The 23,055-nt window shown below is 38.8% G+C and overlaps 1 protein-coding gene across 3 annotated transcripts in view; it reads right to left on the reverse strand.

Annotated features, from left to right (window-relative positions):
• NR5A2 (nuclear receptor subfamily 5 group A member 2) overlaps window positions 1-23,055 on the reverse strand; it is a 150,886-nt gene that overhangs the window by 43,238 nt on the left and 84,593 nt on the right. For all 3 annotated transcript variants that reach the window (XM_025393611.1, XM_025393600.1, XM_025393621.1), the window contains one exon: window positions 14,230-14,377. In XM_025393611.1, the coding sequence (XP_025249396.1) occupies window positions 14,230-14,377 (148 nt within the window). The remainder of the gene's footprint in view (window positions 1-14,229; window positions 14,378-23,055) is intronic.

Below are 23,055 nucleotides of genomic sequence, written 5' to 3' on the forward strand. Positions count from 1 at the left end.
ATAGATGTTAGTAATATTGATACTACTACAATAATTATTTTCTCTTAGGATAAATAGTACAGAGAAAGGATTATTTCAGGTGTGCTATCAGTTCTTATATATACAGTCACGTATATATAACTTGCTTAATAACAAGGACACATCCTGAGAAGTGCACTGATAGGTGATTTCGTTGCGCGATCATCATAGAGTGTACTTACACAAACTTACTACACACACAGGATATGTGGTAAAGCCTATTGCTCCTAGGTTACAAACCTATACGGCATGTCACTGTACTGAATATCGAAGGCAGTTGTAACACAGCGAGTATTTGTGCATCTAAACATAGAAAAAAGATACAGTAAAAATACAGTCTACGAGATAAAAAATAGCACACCTGTATGGAACACTTACCATGTGTGGAGCCTGCAGGACTGGAAGTTGCTCTGGGTGAGTCAGTGAATGAGTGAGTGGTAGGTGAGTGGGAAGGTACAGGACATTCCTGTAGACGACTGCAGACTTCATACACAGTGTACACATAGGCTACATTAAATTTATAAAAAATATTTTTCTTTCTTCAGTAATAAATTAACTATAGCTTACTATACCTTTGTTACTTTATAAACTTTTCAATTTCTTTAAGCGTTTTGACTCTTTTGTAATAACACAGCTTAAAACACAAATACCTTGTACAGCTGTATGAAAATTTTCTTTGTATGCTTATTCAATAAGCTTTTTTCTATTTTTAAGTTTATTTATTTACTTTTTGAACTTTTTTTGTTAAAGATGAAGACACAAACACACACATTAGCCTCTAAGCCTATACAAGGTCAGGATCATCAATATCACTGTCTTCCACCTCCTTATCTTGTCCCATTGGAAGGTCTTCAGGGGCAGTAACACACATAGAGCTGTCACCTCCTATAACAATGCCTTCTTCTGGATACCTCCACAGTGACCTGCCTGAGACTACTTTTTAAAGTTATCTTTTATATACCTAGGTACAAAGAATATGCTCTAAAATAACTTCAAAGTGTATAGTAGAGTAAATACTAGGCAATAGGAATTTTTCACCTCCATTATAGTCTTCTATCATATATATGACCATATATATATACACACAGTCCATATATATGTGTGTGTGTGTGTGTGTGTGTATATATATATATATATATATATACACAGTCCATCAGTGACCAAAACATCATTATGTAAAGCATGACTATATAACCAAGATAGGACAAAATGAATACGATCATTCCTGCTGAGGGATAAGGCAGAATTATCCAATTTGAGTCCAGCATAGCCACTCAGGACACACTGACCTTTATGGATGGCACAGAGCCCCATGTACCTAGAGTGAAGTGGAGAGAGTGTGAGTGACTGTAGGAGAGATTCATTCTGCCCTCCAAAGTTCAGGGTAACCAGCATGCAGCATGGACAGCTGAGTCCTAAGGTAGCAAAAGACAATGTATATTCCCCACGTTTCTGGGAAATCACTTCTACACTTCACAATGAAAATTTTAGATTTAGTTGAAAAGGATGGCCAAGAAATAGGAAGGTCTAATTTAGAAACAAATGCAAAAGCACTATTTCTGTAATATGGAAATCCATATCTGTGCTCTTTTCCTGTGTGTGGAGTTCAAAAATTTCAGTTCAAATCCTGACTCTACATGACTGTGTACAAGTCACTCAACCTCCATTAGCCTAAATTTTCTTACTCAGAAATAAGACGTGTGTGTACTCAGCAACAACATAGGTTCTTTTCCATGCTGATGTTCTGGGACTCAGTTCCTCCAGGGCTGAGGCCACATTGGTGCTGTCCAAAATGTGGGTAACTTGGGATGTGGGTGTTAGGGACAGTGCCCTTTGCTAAGGCTCCTGGAGGTGATCCCACGCAGTTTCCCAACTCCTTTCAGAGGAGTTGAACAGAGTGGTTGACACAGTTAAAGCAGCAAGAAGCATCAACCAAGAGCACGTGGCATTCTTACTTGATTTTTCTTGCTGGTTATTCGTAGCTTGCCTGGCCAATATATCTCTGAAAAATCATCTCCTTTCAGAGGAGTTGGGAAATTGAAAAGGCATGAAGTCTGATTGCTGTGAGATTTATGTAACATGAGGGTTGACAAAGGCTTTCTGATTGATAAAATATAATCAAGGAGAATAATGTGTGTGGAACATGCGTTAGTTCAGTGAAAACAAGGAACAGAAAGAAAGACAAGAGATGCATGCAGCATTGCTGACAGCATGGCATGTTTTGGACTCTTTGCTTGGTGTACCACGCCTTATTCAGAACAGTGTCCTGGGGATCCAAAGTGCAGCTCTCTATCATAGGAGTTTCCTTCTCTTTGGAAAGACTATATATTGCCAGTTCCGGCTGGGCACATTGGCTCACGCCTGTAATTCCAGCAGTTTGGGAGGCCGAGGCGGACAGATCACTTGAGGTCAGGAGTTCAAGACCAGCCTGGCCAACATGGTGAAATCCTGTCTCTACTAAAAATACAAAAATTAGCCAGGGCTGGTGGTGGGCACCTGTAATCCTAGCTACTCAGAAGGCTTAGGCAGGAGAATTGCTCAAACCCAGGAGGTGGAGGTTGCAGTGAGCCAAAATCGCACCACTGTACTCCAGCCTGGGTGACAGAGTGAGACTCCACCTCAAAAAAAAAAAAAAAAAANAAAAAAAAAAAAAGGACTCTATGTTGTTATTTCATAGCTTGCCTAGTACAATGGTTCTGCATAGTGGCCACTCAATATATTTTGTGTGATTTAATGTTTCTTTTTTTTTTTTTTGTATTTTTAGTAGAGACGGGGTTTCACTGCATTAGCCAGGACGGTCTCGATCTCCTGACCTCGTGATCCGCCCGTCTCGGCCTCCCAAAGTGCTGGGATTACAGACTTGAGCCACCGCGCCCCGCCGATGTAATGTTTCAATACCGATCCTTTCACTTCTATTTGTTCTTGTCTCCTGGCTTTGGATTGGTCTGTTTGAAATTTAACCTTCTTAACCAAACACAGCCACAACTCAAGATAAGACTCATCAGATTTTTATCAGTAAACTAGAAAGAAGATCTAATGCAAGACTCAGATGTGAGCCACTGATTTGGTCCATTGTAGAACAGACCTGAGGTCCTGGGGTGTCCACAGTCCACTACAGTGCAGCATCTGGGCTGACCACATTAACCAACTACCCTCTTCTGAGCCAGTACTAAGATAGCCACTCTATTCTCAGGTTTGAACAGAGTAGTTGACACAGTTAAAGCAGCGAGAAACATCAACCAAGAGCACATGGCATTCTTACTTGATTTTTCTTGCTGGTTATTCCTAGCTTGCCTGGCCAATATGTCTCTGAAAAAATCATCTTACTAAATAGCAGTAGTTAGCAAAATGACAATATTAGCATTAACAGCTAAACTATGACAAATATTTTTAGGCATAAGGTATTCAGAAATATGCTTAAATAAATGCTATTTAGGCAATTATATTCTTGTGCCAGCAAATAACAAATGATAATCACTTCTTCCATGACTGTAAGTACGTATTGATTAAGCTCAAACTTAGAACTCCAAAATGAATTATATCTGGTCATTGCTAAAATGCTTTGCTCACTGGAAGAAAAAAAAAAATCCACAACACCTATTATACTGCATTTAATTAAGACAAGCATCAACTTTATGTGCCATTATTTGCTTCTGCCAAATCTCTATGGTGTAAATATTGAACAGTGGCATCTCTTGAATGCTAATCAATCCTTTCTGAATTTCAAATGATTACATAAATTTTAGGAAATGCTTATTTGCCAGCATTACCCTCAGCTGCATATATATCAGCAAGGCATTAGTATGAAGATATGCACAGTTATTTGACAAGTGTCTAGTGGGTGTTTTTCTAAATTACAATATCACATATGAAAAGGTAAAAACTGAGAGCGAATGCTAATTGTAAGAAGAACCTGGGATATTTCTTTTGCTTATCTGACTTCATAAAGAACAATTTAACCAATGCTCTTGGGTAAAGATGTGAGGTAAATGTTCTGCTTCACTAGGCTTTGCAGTCCAGCCAGTGGCAGTGTGTGTGTGGGTGAGTGTGTAATCATATTTAGAGGAAGCCAGCAATAAAGCAAATATTGTGACCAGCTTCAGGAAGGAGAATTGCCACATAATAGGAAGATTAGGTTTTGCTGTTTCAAAACCAACTTTTATGCAGCTACCAAGTAAAAAGAATTTTATGACATTTAGACTATCATGCTTATTTCAGAATTAATAGGCATAAATTTTGATGCACAATTGGAAATTTTTTACTGGTTTTCCACCCTTCTGAAGCTCTTATGGCACTTCCAGCGATGAGGTAGTCAAATAAGGAATAAGAACAGGCACTCCTATTTCACTTTCTAGAGTAGCTGTAGATTTGCCATATAGCAAATGGTACACTTGGTACTGTCATCTTCTGACTTATAGTGAATGAATTGTTCATCTTGCTTTAGGCACTGCAAACACAATTTAAATCAGTAATCAAATTTCTCTGTTGGATTTTTTTTTTCTCCTTCTCCTTCTCCTTCTTCTTCCAAGTTAGTTCCCGCAAGCAGATCTCTGTTGGATTTGTAAGCTTCTTTTATTAACTGGATGTAATGTTGCAAAAAAAGCAAAATAGGGATTCATTTTTCCCTTTGTTTCAGTTGCTTTACTTATTAATAGATTTGTGCTCTCTTTTTCATCTCCCACACAATAGGAACACCTAGTTTGGTGGCAGAAAAACAACACAACACAACACAAACTCAACAAGTTGCTGTCCATCTTCTAGAGAAGTGGACCAAAAAATACTCTCTTTTTGTAAGCCCTTTGAATTCTCTTCTCCAAAACTGTGTCTACAATATTTCCAGGCTTCTCCAGAAGTACTGAGGGAAGCGAGCACTCAAACTGCAATGGTTCCCCCATACACTTCCTTTCTGGGGGCGGGGCGGGGGGGCGGTTCATCGCTTAGGAAAGGCAAAATGCAGGCATCCTGAGCACAGCACAGGTCAGAACAACTTTTCTTTTTAAAAAAGACAACCCCACAATGGCCAATCATCAGGTGATCCTGCAAAACTATTTTCTCTCCACAGGAAGTGGCAGAAAAATCCCTTCATGATTTACACCACAATGTCACACTGACATCAGGACTCCGATTAGCTAATGGAACTGCAGTTAAAGCAACCCGTTTATACCCTCCACTGCACAATTAGAACATCCTTGCCAGGGGTAGCAAACAACTGAGCAGTTAGGGTGAAGAGGCTATGTACGGTGAAGTCTCTTCCTTTTATAGGACAGCACATGCCAACCTTGCTGGTAGATTCAGAATAGTACTTCCTATCGAACAAAAAGGAAGCGTCCTCTTTTAAAGAAAAATAGACAAGCAGAAAGAGGTTCTGATTGAAGTGCCGTGGTTTTTTGGACTATGTTAACACAGGAACCTTTTGTAAGCCTCACTTAATGGCTGAATATTTGCTATTCCTACAAATCTCTGTTGTCTGTTAAGTGAGATGTGAGATCAATAGTTGCTCTGCAATTCTTTGCTTACTTATAAAGCCTTCATTTTCAAATGAAGTGTGTGTGGATGTGTGTGTGTGTATACATATTATATATATATACACATACAGAGAGAGAGAGAGTCTCAAAAGTGATGAGACAGAGTTCCCGTATATGATGGCTTGTGCTGGAGTTGTAAGCTCTGTGCAGAGGTCCTGACTGGGCTTGGGGATATGGGGCTAGTCTCCCTATTTGCATTTTGCCTTACCAACCACTCTATGGGGAGCTTCGACAGCAAACCTCTGCCAGATTCTGATATTGAGTGCCAGAGGACAAATGGCATACACTTAAGGGAAAAGAAGCATTAGATATTTCTTTAAATGTCAAAGCAGAAGAAATAACGGACAAAATTCAAATAAGAAAAAAATTCCTATTCCAGAAACTAAAGACAATTGGAAAACTAACCACTGGAAATAAATTTCCCTACCTAAAAAAATTTTATCCACATCTTTCAGCTAATAAGCATTTTATTTACTATTAACAATGTCAGCGTCATATCGCAAGAGCAGAATTATGGTTGAACCCTTCAGGAAAGCAGACGGCTGTACTTGAAAACAGAATGTACAAACTTACTACACTCCTCTCTGCCTGCCCACCACCCACACTCCACCCTGCCCTGCCCCAAGGAGTTCGTCCACCTAAGCCTTAGAGATGCAATTGGCTACTTTAGGATTTTTAATGCCAGTGACTGCCAGAGGGGAAAAGAACGACTATTTGTTTTGTTACTATTTTTCCTTTTACCATCACAAGCAGTTAAAATACATCCTAAAATAGACATATATGTAATGAAAGCTATGATCATTTAGCTTTCCTAATGTCTAGTGAATGGTCCAAAGAAAATGTCACACCTAAGAGGTGATAATCAGCTACAAGGAGGAAGTCTTTAAGAAAGAGGTAACGAAGCTGTGAGGTAAATGTGTTCTGGGAGTTCGCTGGAACTCTGAAACCCAGAGTTCACGTAGCGAAAAACAAAACTTACAATATCCAGCTGACCCTTGCACAACACAGGTTTGAACTATGTGGGTCCACATCGCATGCAGACTTTTTTCAGCCAAACACAGATGAGAACACAGTATTCACAGATACAAAACCTGCCTCTACGGAGGACCAATGTTTTGTACGCTCGGGTTCTGCAGGGCCCACTGCGGGACTTGAGTGTGTGCAGATTTTAGTATACACAGGGGTCCTGGAACTGATTCCCCGCATATACTGAGGGATGATGGTGTTTAGAAACTGAGTGAATTAAGAGCTACATAATTACTTAGCATATTCAATAAAAATTGGAAATTCAGGTAAAGTATTTCTCTGCTTTTACCAATACACATTGCTTTTCTTTTTGTCCACATTCTTCAGATGACTGTCCCAATTTCTTATATCATTTTGCCTTAATAAATAAATAAATAGTGTCTTAGTAAGTACAGTCCTCCCTTGGTATACAAGAGGGATCAGCTCCAGGGCACCTGCCTATACTCAAATCTGCAAATACTCAAGTCCTGCCATCTACCCTGTGAAACCTTCAGATCTGAAAAGTCAGCACTCTGTATATGTGGATTTTGCATCCAATGGATACTGTACTTTGTTTTGTTTTGTCTTGTTTTTTTGAGACAGAGTTTCTCTCTGCTCAGTCTGGAGTGCAATGGCACAATCTCGGCTCACTGCAAACTCTGACTCCTGGGTTCAAGCGATTCTCCTGCCTCAGCCTCCAAAATAGCTGGGATTACAGGCACCCGCCACCATGCCTGGCTAATTTTTGTATTTTTAGTAGAGACGAGGTTTCACCATGTTGACCAGGCTGGTTTCAAACTCTTGACCTCAGGTGATCCAGTCGCCTTGGCCTCTCAAAGTGTTAGGATTACAGGTGTGAGTCACTGCGCCCAGCCTTTTGGATATTGTATTTTGGACTTGCATTTGTACACAGAACCTGCAGATACAGAGGGCTGACTGTATTTATTGAAAAAAAAAAATTTCGAGCAGAAGTGGATCTGCACAGTTCAAACCTGTGTCTTCAAAGGTTTTCTTTACATAGTATTTTTAATATGCTGATTGATGAGATCAAATGTCTCCAAAGAGGAAAGCAGGCTGAATCAGAGAAAGTACTGACTGGCATTTGGTGTTATTAGTTCTAGACCTGGATCTGAGCCTAAAATGTTGGATAAATCATCTAGTTTTGTTTTTTTAATGACAAAACTGGAGGGGAATGTTCTCTTAGGTCTCTTCATTCTGTAAGAGAGAAGCTAAGTGATTTATTCACCTGAGAACATTTTATTATGAACATCACCGAAGAAAAGCATTACCACCACTTCCTTCTATGGCTCATTTTGGTGTTTGACACTCTTAGTGTTACAACTTCAAATAGAGCCTAAATGCTGATCATCAGTAATTAATTTCATTTATTATTTTATTTGCAAAGAAGAGGGACTCAGTTTAGTCTCTATATTACTTATACTAATCCCCTTCATAGGCTGGGCACAGTGGCTCATGCATGTAATCCCAGCACTTTGGGAGGCTTAGGCAGGCAGATCACTTGAGGTTAGGAGTTCGAGACTAGCCTGACAACATAGCGAGACTCCGTCTGTACTAAAAATTAAAAAAAATAAAAAATCCCCTTCATAATGTGAAGACTTATCTCCCTACTTTCTAAAGGGGAAAAGAAGATGCTAAATCCTCTAATAGTTATCCACAGAATCTATTTTCTAGGCTCTCTTTCTTCAAATTTTGTGCTTGCATTTTTTTAACTAATTCTTTTCAATTCCCATTATTATTTTTTTAATCTAGAAGTTGGGAGGAAAGGCATTCTTTCATTCATGAATGCAATAAATATTTATTAAAAGCCTATATGCCAGGGAGTACATGAGGAGTAAAACATACACTGTGTTCATGGACCTTACAGTTTATTAATTTGACAGATAAAAGACCTTTGCTTCACTAAGAAAACAAGAACATTTCACTTAGCACATACAAAATAAAAGAATAAAAAAAGAAAAGAAAACCAGAACAATCATAGAGCCCTGCCCCCCGCTTTGTTTAGGGTCAGACTTGTATAGTTTAAAGGAGCCACAACAAAGAGAAAACTGTTCTGCTCTGCCTTAGAAATACTGTTTTTTTCCTTCCAAGTTATGATTTTAAAGGCTTTTCAAGGGAGGGCCAGATGTTATGACTCATGGCTGCAATCCCAGCACTTTGAGAGGCCAAGGAGGGAGGATTGCTTGAGGCCAGGAGTTCGAGACCAGCTTGGGCAACATAGTGAGACTCTGTCTCTATAAAAAAATTTAGGCCGGGCGCGGTGGCTCAAGCCTGTAATCCCAGCACTTTGGGAGGCCGAGACGGGTGGATCACGAAGTCAGGAGATCGAGACCATCCTGGCGAACACAGTGAAACCCCGTCTCTACTAAAACTACAAAAAACTAGCCGGGCGAGGTGGCGGGCGCCTGTAGTCCCAGCTACTGGGGAGGCTGAGGCAGGAGAATGGCGTGAACCCGGGAGGTGGAGCTTGCAGTGAGCTGAGATCCGGCCACTGCACTCCAGCCTGGGTGACAGAGCGAGACTCCGTCTCAAAAAAAAAAAAAAAAAAAAAAAAAAAATTAAAAATTAGCCAGGCAATGGGTGTGACCTGTAGCCCCAGCTACTCAGGAGGCTGAGGTGAGAGGATCATTTGAGCCTAGGAGTTAGAAGCTGCAGAAAGTTATGATCATGCCACTACACTCCAGCCTGGGCAACAGAGCAGGACCCTGTTTCTAAAATTAAGAAGAAGAAGAAATCATAAAATAAAATTCTTTCAAGCCCTGAAGGTCTTACCCACCCATTTTGAAAATCCCTTTCAACTTGTGTTCAAGTCACATTGTTTATTAATAAACAATACTGTTTATTCTGAGACATTCTAATAATTGCTTAGATGACCTTTTATATTTAAGATAATGTTCTTAATTTTTTTAAGATAAAGAAATCATGACTAGACACTACAGAATGCCTGAACTGAACCTGTGGGTGAAACAAGCAACTCTTCAACCAGTTTTGTTCTTGAATTATGCCCATTGCTTCTCTGCAGATGAGGATCAGGTGACGGGTTGGTGAGGACATTCAGCAGGCTGTGGGTTTTTCTGTCTGGGCCAGTTGAGTCATTCCCTGAGGCAACCACAACCCATCTTCCTTGGAGTGTTTGTCTCCATGAGGACAAAACTTACCTGGGATGTGTTATGGTATAATCAAATGTCACATTCAAAATTTGGAAATTTAGTATGAAGCAAAGAGCTATCATGATGAACAAATATAATATTTTCTCCATTCATTTTGCTGGAAACAGGATTCTATCAATGCCAAGAAAGAATTGCACAACATTGTCTTAACTACTATTACTTAACATGGGCTGAAAGTCTATCATCTTGCATTTGCTTGGAACAGAAATGCATTTGCCACCTGGTTTTAGCCAGTAATATTTTTTCTAATCTTTTTTCATGTTAGCTTTCCCAAAGAGCTTATAAATAAACATCTCCTCTCATAAACTGGGAGAATGCAAACCAATAACGGAAATAATTTAATTTTGAGGAGATATTTATTGGAGAGTTCTTTGGAAAAACTGGTCTCAGAAAAATAACCTGTATTTGAATATGGCTTTTAGTTAAACTACCTCCTATTACCTATCACGAGTTGCTTTGGTAAAGGCTTTGCTTTAAGTTTCAAACTATTTGTTTATTTTTTAATTTTCTAAGACAGGATCTTAATCTGTCACCCAGGCTGGAGTGCAGTAGTATGATCTTGGCTCCCTGCAGCCTTGATGCCCCCAGGCTCCAGTGATCCTCCCACCTCATCCTCCCAAGTGGCTGAAACCACAGGTGTCTGCCACCACACCTGGCTAATTATTTTGTAGAGATGGGGTCTCACTATGTTGCCCAGGCTGGTCTCAAACCCCTGGGGCTCAATCATTTCTCTCACCTTGGCCTCCAAAGTGCTGAGATTACAGGTGTGAGCCACTATACCTGGCCCATTTATTAAACATTTTGTAAGTCATACTATGTACCAAGCAATGTGCTAGAAATGTAACGAAAACATTACAACTAACAACTAATAGAGATTGGGCATACAGAATGGGCATACAGAATCTATTATGTTATACACAGAGAAATGTGCTGAGAGGGCATTTTTTACTTATTTCCTTTCCTGACCGATTTACCCAACTGATGTGTGCTCATGGATACAATCCGAAGAGGGAAACGTAAGACAGCAAACTAGAAGGACTTGAGTCCACTGTACTTTTCTTTTGAGTCCTGTCACAAGCTTTTTGTGTCATCAGTAATAAACTTTAGTGAAGAATGATGACTTTTAGATTAGAAAGTGAATGACTGCTATTGGGACCCGCTTTGAATCAACTGATCAGTTACTGTTCCTGCAGATATTTCTATTCCAGCTAGACATCCAGAAACCCCAAACACACCCTAGACTTTTCCCTCTCAACTCTGCCACATCTTGTGGCTTGAAACCTGTAACTGGTTTATATCCATCTCAGTCCAACCACATGGAGTATTAAAACCACCTCTAGGCCAGGCATGGTGGCTCACGCCTGTAATCCCAGCACTTTGAGAGGCCAAGGCAGGTGAATCACCTGAGGTCAGGAGTTCGAGACCAGCCTGGCCAACGTGGAGAAACCCTGTCTCTATTAAAAATACAAAAAAATTAGCTGGGTGTGGTGGCAGGCACCTGCAATCCCAGCTAATCAGGAGGCTGAGACAGGAGAATCACTTGAACCCGGGGGGTGGAGGTTGCGGTGAACTGAGATCACGCCATTGCACTCCAGCCTGGGCACCAAGAGTGAAACTCTGTTTCAAAAAAAGAAACAACAACAACAACAAACCCTCTAAAAATAATAAAATAAAATAAATCACAGCATGCCAGGAATAAAAGCAAAAAAAAAAAATTAAGTAAAATAAAAATAAAACCTCTGAACACAGCGTTTCTAGCACTGTTCTCGGTCCAGTCCACTTTCCATGCTGCTACCAGAAACTTAAGTTACTCACTGTATCCCCGTCCCCTTAAGAACACTGCTATACTTCCTAATTGTTTAGAGAATGAAAACCATGGCACCTCCTTCTTGCCACTACAGCCCCAGTGCCTACTTCAGTGCCGGACACATAATAAGCACTCAGTGAGTATGTGTTGAATGCATCTGAGGCTTTCACGTCCATGTCCAGGCTCCTGTCTATGTCTCCAGCCACATCTGCTGCTTCCCTCAAACCATATCCATCAACGAACAGTTCAGCAAACTCATTTTGCTCTCTCTTGCCTTTAAGCTTTCACACTGGCCATGCTTCTAGCTTGGAATGCTGCACCTGCTTGGGACCACACCCTACCTTCTCTCACCAAATCTAAATGGAAAACACTGTTCCATCTCTCACAGGAGAATACTGCTGCAGTCATCTCTCAACACAGCCCCCGGCCTCTGACCAGTCCACAAAATCTTCATTTAGCTCCAGGACCAAAGAGTCTCAAGGCTGGGCTGAGATAAAAACAGCAGGCTTCAGACTCAGGGGACTCGAGGCTCAGGAGGAAGGTCTTGGACAGCAGATACCGGCTTAGGACTTGGCCTTAACTTTCAAGAGTGACTCTGGTATGATTTCACCCTTAATCACAGGTAAAACCAGCACTTGGGGCTAGCTGAGGCACCTAAAGTTAATCATCTATACACCTCAATAAAGGTGAAATTTAAAAAATTGATTAGCCACTGTTTCTATAGAGTAAAAAGTTTTTCCACTCATAAATGAGAAACTATTTGAATTTTACTGCCGGTTACTTTTCTCCTGCTTCTCTAAAAAAATAGACTCTTGGCCAGAATTCTATTTACCTCTGATCTGAAAGCCATGCTTTCCTTTCTTCCTTAAGCAACAAATAGACATGGATTTAATGGACATTTAGGTCAGCTATTCACTGGTGCACTGCACTCCTGAAACAATCCAGGTGCTCATTAAACAACAGAGTGTGTGACTAAAGTTCTGGTAAATACATGGCCCAGGTGTTCAGGAAGATATTTTTGAGGTTCAAAGGTTGAAAGCATCTCAGATCTATCCCAACCCCCTACCCACAGTGTTAGCAGAGAATATAATAATTTTGGAAAATGATGAAGGAAAGATAAAAGTGCTGAAAACTAAAGATGGCTCATCGTTAATACGTACATCTTCAAATGTAATACATTTCTTCAACTAATTTAAAATACCATTGAAGTGAGATGACCCTCTTTAAATATTTTATCACTAAGATGCTATAAGATTTCTTACACATATATTACCACATTTTCCATTTAATTACTGATCAAATGTACTAGTTTAAAAGGCTAAGATCTTACCATAAACCAGAATAATTTGTGCGATTACAGCAAGCAGGCCTATGCTTGCTATCTTCCTTTTTAACATTCTAAACACTGTTCTCGGGTAAAAGATGCAGACTTAACTTGAACAGAACTTTCCTTTTTATTGTGGTTAATATAGAAACCACACAGGATCTAGTCTTGGCATTGTAGACCTTTGAACGTTACATCTATGAAATTCTGTTGTCCGTTTAAATTTTCAGTAACATTTCTCTTTGCTATATTTATCACATTTTCCAAAATATGAAAATGCTCTTTTTATTTTAAATGTTGACTATACGTGAAAAATTAACTCTGGTTCTATTACTTCAAACTACCCCTTTATTAGCAACAGTTGTGCAGTCCTGTCAAGAAGAATTTTAAAAATAAAGTACCAAATTTGGAGAGTAGACACATCTGTTTTACTTTGCAGTTTTTTTATTGTTTTATTCCTTAGAATATGAATTCACAACTATCTTATAACTGAAGACTAAAGAAAAAACATATGTTGGTGAATCTGATTTCTGCATTTTTTTCATTCAAGGGAAGTTGCCTCCCTCAGCTGTCTGCCAATAAGTAATAAATGGACTTGGCAAAAAGTTTATTTAAGTTGGCTTTATTAAGCCAACAAAATACAGAAATCAAGTAAGGGACAGGCAGGAAAATCTGTTCCTTTGAAGTCAATAAAAATCCATCTCCTTAATCCTTTTTTTATTCCAAGCAGTGGTGATTTTTCTCAACTGACTCACTGAGAACCTTGATTTAGCTAATCTGTCTTGCTTAGTTATCTTTCTTTTCCAAAGCTTTCCTAAAGAAGCATCCTTTCCCCTTGACAACTGTCATCTTTTATACTTGCATAGTGGTGCATTGGGTTATAAACATTCTCTAGTTAATCCCGATAGAGATTTAAATACAGGTTTTTAATTACAATTCATATTTTAGAAGAATAAAAACAGAAGTAAGTAGCAAGTTGAAACAAAAGGCACATAGAAATTATCAATGGGAGAAAGATGGCTAAAATTTGATACCATACATCTTTCCTAAGCTGTCTGTTTTAAACCTTTGTCATAGCTTTATTTGGTTATTGCTTATCTGTACATTATGGAAGAAAAACAGGACTCATTTGAATGAGTCAATTGAATAAACTCATTTTTCCATTCCCCAACCTATCCACTGAAGGGCTATGCATCATGTAGAAACATGTATGAAAATATATTCATGTTTGAAGATTTCATAATTTGAAAGGAAGGGCATTATATTGATAGAACAAAAACATACATGGACCACAAAATATTTGAACTTCAGCATCATTTAGCAATCATTGGTTGAGCACAGCATGAGAAAAGGATTTCTTACCTAAACTAAAGAGCACCAAGAATTTCAGACACACAAACTCTCGTTGATCAAACTGGAGAGAACGAAGTTTTGCCACTAGCTCCTGTGCATGACTCATGAGGTTGTTGAGGGTGGCCCCGGCTTGTGATGCTATTATAGAATAGTCCACCTGCAACACAGAATCACAGTTTTAAGGACTATCAGAATCAGCAATACATATTTCACCTGAGATTATTAAGAACTATGGGTAAAATCAGATTGCAATACAGGTTTTTAAAATAGAATAGAGATGGGGGGGGGTCTCACTATTTGACCAGACTGGTCTTGAACTCCTGAGTTGAAGTGATCCTCTGGCCTCAGTCTCCCAAAGTGCTGGGATTGCAGGCCTAAGCCACTGCGTGCCTGGCCACAATACAGACTGGTAACAGAAGGGATTTTCCCCATGAAAGTAGTTTGAGGCACATTCCATGATTCTAAAATGCATCAGAATTAGTATGTCTGATAAATATAATCACTTTTGATAAGCTTTGTAGGAAACAGGTTTTGGCTACCTAAATTTTTCAAGTATATATGCCTTTTTTATATTATAAAATTACATCACCACATAAGATAAAAAAATTTAACTCTCATGAATAAGGTGAAAGAAAGACATACTGTCCATGAAAAGTGAATCCAGAAGAGTGTTCTATGTATATACAATATTAACTAGTGCATGAGGAAAATAAAGGCAGATACGTTTCTACTTGTATTATGAGACTACATTTTAAAGTAATCATCATTCAAGAGTGCATGTTTGTGGATGATGAAAGAATCACATTTAAATTATTCTTTATAGAACAGCAGAAGTGTTCATTTAAAAATTTTAAATAAATACAAATAAATTATTCTTTAGTTTTCTGTTTCCTAAAAAGCATGACATAAAACTGCTATTCTCAGATGATTACATTAGATTACATCAGATTAATGTGTTTCTCTCTAAACACAGCAATAATTTTATTTAGGAGAATAATTCCGTTGTCTGGAAGCAAAAAAAGAAAAGGCTTATTTCCCTTTTCATTAAAAAAAAAAAGTAGGGGCTGAGCATGGTGGCTCTTACATATGAAGCACTTTCGGAGGCTGAGGTGGGCGGATCACTTGAGGCCAGGAGTTCGAGGCCACCCTGGCCAACGTGGTGAAACCCCATCTCTAAAAATACAAAAATTAGCTGGGTGTGGTGGCATGTGCCTGTAATCCCAGCTACTGGGGAGGCTGAGGCAGGAGAATTACTTGAACCTGGGAGGTGGAGGTTGTAGTGAGCCGAGGTCGTGCCATTGCACTCTACTCCTGGGTGAAGAAGCGAGAATCTATCTCAAAAAAATAAAAAATAAAAAAAGTGCTGCTAGCCTCCAATCTTGGATTATTCATGGGGACATAAGAAGTTCAAATTATAATAAGTTAAGATGTTGGGAAGACTGTCAGTGATAGCACTGACTTTGCTGCTGCGATTATAGCGTAATGGGAAAGCCCAGTTGGTACCTGACGCTCCCATCCTTTTTTTACTGGAGAGCTCTCAGGCAACCAGATACTCTTTTAGGTGCATTTAATATTTGCAGCAGCAGCAAATTTGTCTGGGAGGCAAGTCCTCATCTGCCACTCACCCAGAGCAGACTGTATTAAATTTTTATATTTATTGACATTTCATTACCATAATTGACTGCACTTGCTTCTCTAGGAGAAGGCACAGGGCTGCCTCCTAAGCAGGAGAACTAGTCCCTTGAGTAGAATTTGCAATTAAAAACAAGGCAGAATGGATTTTTTTTATTGTGTAAATATGATGAGTTGAATTTTCAGCTTTAACTAGAGAATACTGGGTGTACAGAAACCTTTTTCAAGAGTGAGAAAAATTATGAGTCAGTGGAAAGATGACCCCCAAAGGTGTCAATCAGTTTATATAGAGTCAACTATGCATGAAAAAGCCACAGTTAGTGTGTGTTAGAGGAAAGCTCTTGTATCACGTACAGCACTGTCTACCTGCTTTAGCCAGGTGCTGGCATCTACGCACTAAATTTAAACATCAAGTGTTGTAAGAACTCCTGTGGTTTCTGTTTCAGAGTGTGTGAAAGAAGGGTCAGTACCAGGGCAACCTGAACCCTGAACTGGAAGGAGGCAGGACAAGCTGTTGAACTCTGCAGAGCACGTTGGGATTATTTGCAGAGCACACAAAGTGACGTCTCAACTATCATTTTGCCAGTTCTCTTACAGGGGAACTTTCTACTTCAAGGGAAGTCCTTACTTTACAAAGGTGCCTATGCTATAAATTCTTTAAAAACTGCACATAGTCAACTACTTCAGATAATAATAATACAAATTTTACTGAGACGAATGGGATAGATGAGTGAATGAGAGCAGCAAGGCCTGATGGTACAGCAGTGGTGGCAAAAGCCTGAGACTAGGTATGAGACCTAAGTCAATGCTGCCTCTTACATACGAAGAGCCTTGAGCAAGTATGTATAAATCTCCATCCCTTGGTGTCCTCATCTTTAAATAAATCACTTAACTAAGTTAGGTGATGATAATAAGGTACTTCTCACTTCTGTGATTATCAAGAAATAATCATAGATGGGACGAGACTATCAATTTAAGCTTGGAATCAATGGAATAAATTGCAGCTGTAGCTTAAATTATACAAAGTATATTGTAGTAAATATCACTAGTTAAGATCTGGGCGCGGTGGCTCACTCCTGTAATCCCAGTGCTTCGGGAGGCCGCGGTGGGTGGATCACCTGAGGTCGAGACTTCAAGACCAGCCTGGCCAACATGGTGAAACCCTGTCTGTACTAAAAATACAGAAATTAGCTGTGCATAGTGGTACACACCTGTAATCCCAGCTACTCAGGAGGCTGAGGCAGGAAAAACGCTTGAACCCGGGAGGCAGAGGTTGCAGTGAGCTGAGAATGCACCACTGCACTCCAGCCTGGGCGACAGAGTGAGATTCTGTCTCAAAAAAAAAAAAAAAAAGAAAAGAAAAAGAAAAAAAGGCGAGGTGTGCTGTCCCACGCCTATAATCCCAGCACTTTGGGAGGCTGAGGCAGGTGGATCACCTGAAGTCAGGAGTTCGAGACCAGTCTGGCCAACATGGACAAACCCCGTCTCTACTAAAAATACAAAAATTATCCAGGCGTGGTGGCAGGTGCCTGTAATCCCAGCTACTTGGGAGGCTGAGGCAGGAGAATCGTTTGAACCCAGGAGGCGGAGGTTGCAGTGAGCCAAGATTCTGCCACTGCACTCCAGTCGAGGGGACAAGAGCTAGACCTCTCTCAAAAGAAAAAAAAAGGAAAAAAAGAAAAGAAAAAAAAATCACTAGTTAAGGCCTGAACCAGGAAGACCATACTAAAATGAAACACAAATATGTTGGTATTAATTTTCCATTATTAAGATGGAGTTAATTAAATATTGATGTATGTAGTTCTAACAGGTGTATAATAATAAGTTCAAATACTAGAATTTCATACTTGAAAATGTAGTACACTATAATGGAAAGGAATCTAATTTGTTTCATAGGGTTATATATTTAGTGAGAGACCGTTAGTGAGGTGGACCTCAAAAAATCAATTGGTTTACCAATAACTTTATAGCTATACATTTATTTACATGCTAATCTGAAAGCTCAAACATGCTTATTAAATGGGGGCTTAGACAACATTTCTTTGAAGGATAATTTATCAAATTGCACAGCTCTTAAGAAGGATGGGTGATTTATTCTTGAAACAACATAGAGATCTGCAACTTCCTTACATTTTATTACAAATATAACTATATTTTCATTGTTGAATGCAGAGTTTGTGCTCATTTCAGGAGCAGCTGGTCTTATCTTTTATGTACTTAGTAAAATTAATTTATTGCTCTCTTACATGTAACCTTTGTGTCATTAAATTCAAGGGAGGTATTGAAGAAATACTCTAAACTGATGTCCCCTTTGGATAAATTTCACTCATCATGAAAATAGAAACAGTTTTAGCTAAATTGCTTTTAATTCTAATCACTGAAATTTTGATGACTTGTATAAGATGCCTGTCATTTTAATATGATACACAATGATAGAAGATAATAAGTTGCCAGTAGACCTTTCCCTTAGGATGATGTTACAGTGGCTGTTAATTAGCAACAATATGCAAATACTAAAACCTGACCCTACTTCAAAGTTCATTATTATTTTATACATACATGGATATATGTGTGCATATGTGCGTGTATAGTTTTTAAAATGCTGGATAGGAAAGAATTCTTTTCATAACTATAAGTTGTGACTATATAGAATATTTAAAGTGCTTAATATTATTGATAATTATAATTTCCTTTTTGCTTAATAAGGCTATTTAATATACATTTATGTAGATGCCTGATTCAAAGACACAATTAAAACATAATAGCTAACTTATAGGGTTAAGTGAAACACTGAATTCTCATTTCAATATACAATGTACTGGTGTCCTGGGCTGCTTTTTGCAGTGGGGCTATTTTAGTTTCTCTAGTTCTCAATGAACTATGAACAGATTCAATTCTGCAAACATTTATTGAGCAAACTTGTGAGCCACTGGGCTTAAGAGAAAGGCTGTGCTATTTTATTTATTTTTCTTCTCTTTTCAAGCTCCAAGGAGCAGTTTCCTGGATAGTCACTCATTTTTTAAAATCCAGGCCAGTCTTATTCTTTTTCCTCTGCTATGACAAATTCACCACATTATTTACAGTGAGCTGTATTTAGTAAGAAAAAGCCAGAAGATTGGGCTATGGAGCACCTGGGGTCTTGCATTCCTCTGTTTGTCCAAAAGGTCACTATAAAGCAATGTGTAGACATGACACACATGCTTTCAAGGGGATACAAAATCACTGTCTGGCGTTCCCTTTGTGTTGGGACTTCATTCCTGATATTGTGGACTAAGGCACATTTAATATTCCTATTTGCCAATCTCAAAATAGTCAGTATAAACATTTTCATTTGTTCCAGAAGTAATCATTTTCTCAATAGGGTGGTTAAGAAAATACTATAAGTAAACCTAGAAATCTATAATGAGTGAATTGTATTTCTTCTGGCTAAGGCTGAAAATGGTGGCGAGTTTAAAGTTTCATCCAGTAATTGCTTGTCACTGTTCCTCTGACCTAGAAGGATTTTAAGCAATGGTGTCTTCCTCAACTTGCAAAGGAGAGTACAATCAAATATCCTCACTTTAGGGGTAAGGCACTTCCTTATAGAAGCTGAATCATCTGGACAGCTTTGAACACCCATCTTATTCTCTTTGCACTTCCTCCTCTGAAATTTCCCCACACTTTCTCTGACTCTGTGTAATGGGGCTTACCTGTGAAAGTACACAGTGAAAAGCACTATGCAAAGGGCAGTCATTACAGTCATTAATTAGGTGGATGAATTATGCCTCTTATCACTATTGGCTGCAGAGCTGTGTCTAATGTTTTTCCCCTTACATCTTTGATTTCTCCTCATTTATCAGGTCATCAGAAGCATCTGTTTTAACTAAATTAAAAAACATATTTATCTCCTACAGGTGAGTACCAAGCTGCCTTTACGGGAATTTTGCATGCTGTATTGAGGTAATACCATTTACTTTTTTTCCTGTGATATCAACAACATGGCCTTAATACAGTGCTTCATGGAAACATATTTGTAGCAGCGTTTGAAAGTTCACATTCCACACAAATCCATGATAGCAGGTCAATATGTCTCTGGGGCAGGCAAGTTATTTTACTTAGAAAAATGAGAAAAATCCTCTTTTAAGATATATGTTTTCCCCCAAAGATTGGAAGAGAATTCAAGAAAAAGTTGATTCAAGCAGTGGCATTATGAGTGATTTTTTCCTAGTTTTAGTTTTTTCTTAATATTAAAATAATTTTATAACACTAAGCAACAATCACATTAAAATTGCTTGTGAATAACTTAAATTTACTGTAACAATGTGCTTACAATGCCATATAGAAAATTCCCCCCAAAAACAAACTACTAACTAAACCAAAAAAAAGTGTATGCATTTAGTCTCAACAAAAAAGGAAATGAATTTGTTTTGCTTGGAATTTCCGTAGAGTCTGTCACGCACTGGAATTACACATGAAGACCAAATTAAATGCCAGCGTGAAGGCAAGCTCTACAGCCTCTGTGAGTTATCCAGATAAACAGTATGGCATGTTGGTAAAGAACACAAACTCTGGTACCAGTCGGCTGCGATCTGACCATCTGTTCTACCACTTACTAGATGCGTCTTGACCTTGAATCAACCACTTCATCTCTCTTTGCCTTGGTTCCTCATCTGCCAAAGTGGGATAATAGTCCTTTCTTCATGGGGTTGATGACTCCATAAATGTCACCCTTGCACTGGCCTAGTTTTGATGACTTCTAATTTTTATGTCAGCATTTCACAGAATACTTCCTGTAATTCCTATTGCAATTCTCTCTGGTAGATACCATCATAGTTGCCACTGGACAGGCGAGGACACTGAACCTCAAAAGGTAAAGCGACTTGCTACAGATGACGTAGCCAGGACAGGTTGTTCCAATTCTAGATTACACTGTATGTGTGAATTTTACACACACACACTGGAGAGCACATAGTCTGCAACAGCAAAGAAAATATACTCTCACCACAGCTCAATTGTTATTGGATTATAAACATAACAGGAAGCAGTTCTTCCTTTTTTTTTTTTGCTTCCTTCAACTACTTTCATATCATATATATGTGTATATATGTGTATATATGTATGTATATATGTAGATATATATGCATGTGTGTGTGTATATATATATCTCCTAGCTTCCCACCTCTTTTCTTTTATATTTTTTATTTTTTTTGAGATGGAGTCTCACTCTGTCACCAAGGCTGGAGTGCAGTGGCACAATCTTGGCTCACTGCAGCCTCTGCCTCCCAGGTTCAAGCGATTCTCCTGCCTCAGCCTCTCAAGTAGCTGGGACCACAGGCGCATGCCACCATGCCTGGCTAATTTTTTTGTACTTTTAGTGGATTTCACCATGCTGGCCAGGCTGGTCTCGAACTCCTGACCTCAAATGACCCCCCCACCTCAGCCTCCCAAAGCACTGGGATCACAGGCGTGAGCCACTGTGCCTGGCCTCTTTTCTTTTTTATAAATCATCTTTTCTTCTAGCATGTTGCTTTATTTACTCTTACACTTAATATATTCCTTTCCTTCCATTCATCATTGTTTTAACTACCTTCTTAAAATTGGTGTACACTAAGTAATATATTGTTGTTGTAGCAAAAATCTAATTTTCCCATCTTTACACTCAGAGAAGTATTTATAATTCTCAAAAAAATTATACTTAATTTGTTTTAATCAAGCAACCAGGGGAGAGATACAATAGTTCTCATTTAGTTCAATCAGGTAATATTTATCGTGTGCCTAATATATTCAGCTTTGTGCTAGGTACTGTGAGGATATAAAAGAAGTAAATGTATATGACCCTGCTTTAAGATATCTATCTAATTCTGATAGAGAGGTTATAGGCTTTTGAAGCCTTCCTTTGTAGCACTTTTGCTTCCATCCTATGAAATGCAAGAAGCACAGAGATAAATTCAAAACATTTTGTCTAGATATTCCACAAAATAAAATAAAGACGTCTACCATAATTGCCATAAATGAGAATGTCTGATTACAATTAATCATTACTAGGGTAGTCACTGGACTGGATGAAAAAAGTGAAGGGAGGGGTTCAGACAGATCTGTGGCACACTTTAAAGGGTGGGGAGGGGAGCTGGAAGAATCCAGGCTGCAGGAAACATATAAGGAAATGACTATTTCTCCACCACCAAGTTCCTCATTCAGTTCTGATGACAAAACACAAAGCACCAGTAATTGATCTGAAAAACTATAATACCATCCATTCCTTGATTGTTTTTGGTTTTGAAAATCAGACAGCAAGAAATGCAATTTTCTCTACTTTTTAAATAGTAATTACCCTCACCCACGGGCAGCACTTAAGGCAAAATGAAATGTGAAATAAGAAGTATTTCTAAAGAGCAGGAATGGAAGTGCTTTGAGAAAAAGAACGGCACAACCCATTTCATTTCTGAAACTCAGAAGGAAATGAAATCAAATTAATTTGTGAGCCTAGTCTTGTACTTCCAATGCAGCTCCTAATTGGGTGAAGGTGGGAGGCACACCCAATGACTAGACTCTGAAAATGGGTACATTTCCTCCAAAGACTTGGGTCCCAGAATGAAAATGCCAAACAAAAATTTGAAAGCACAGAAAGTCAAACCCATTGAGACTGTATTTTCTCCTCTACAAAGCTTTTCTCCTGAGAGGTGCATTTAGCAAGGACCAGATAGTGATGGAGATGCTTGAACTGACCCAATTTGCAAAAACTCTGAAATAGTGCTTGCTTTTAATTTGATTGGGAAATTTTGATTTATTAATAATACAGCAAATGATGTGGAGACAGCCCTTCATTTCCAAATAGCACTGCTGTGGTTTCACAGCACATAAACATTTATGGCTGGACGTAAAAGATCATGGTGCCTGAGTACTGAAGTCACCATTGCTGAGCAAAGCAGTGGTGCCCTGAATAGGTATGATCCAAAGGACTGAAGGAATCACTGTGTTCCACACATTTATTTAAATAGCACATCAGCTGTAGAATGGACGGTAAGAAACTGGAGAGACTTGCCTATATTCCTGTAAAGTTGCATGTAGGTTCATTAAGTAGACTCTCTCTGAAGACATTCACAAAGCTGTCGCTCCTCCTTTAAGACTTTGCTCAAATGTTACATTTTCAATAAAGCCAAACCAACCATTCCTATTTCACAGTGCAACATACGGTCACACTGCAACACATGTCTATGGATGAGT

Source organism: Theropithecus gelada, chromosome 1, assembly GCF_003255815.1.
Source record: "Theropithecus gelada isolate Dixy chromosome 1, Tgel_1.0, whole genome shotgun sequence".
Taxonomy (NCBI): Eukaryota; Metazoa; Chordata; class Mammalia; order Primates; family Cercopithecidae; genus Theropithecus; species Theropithecus gelada.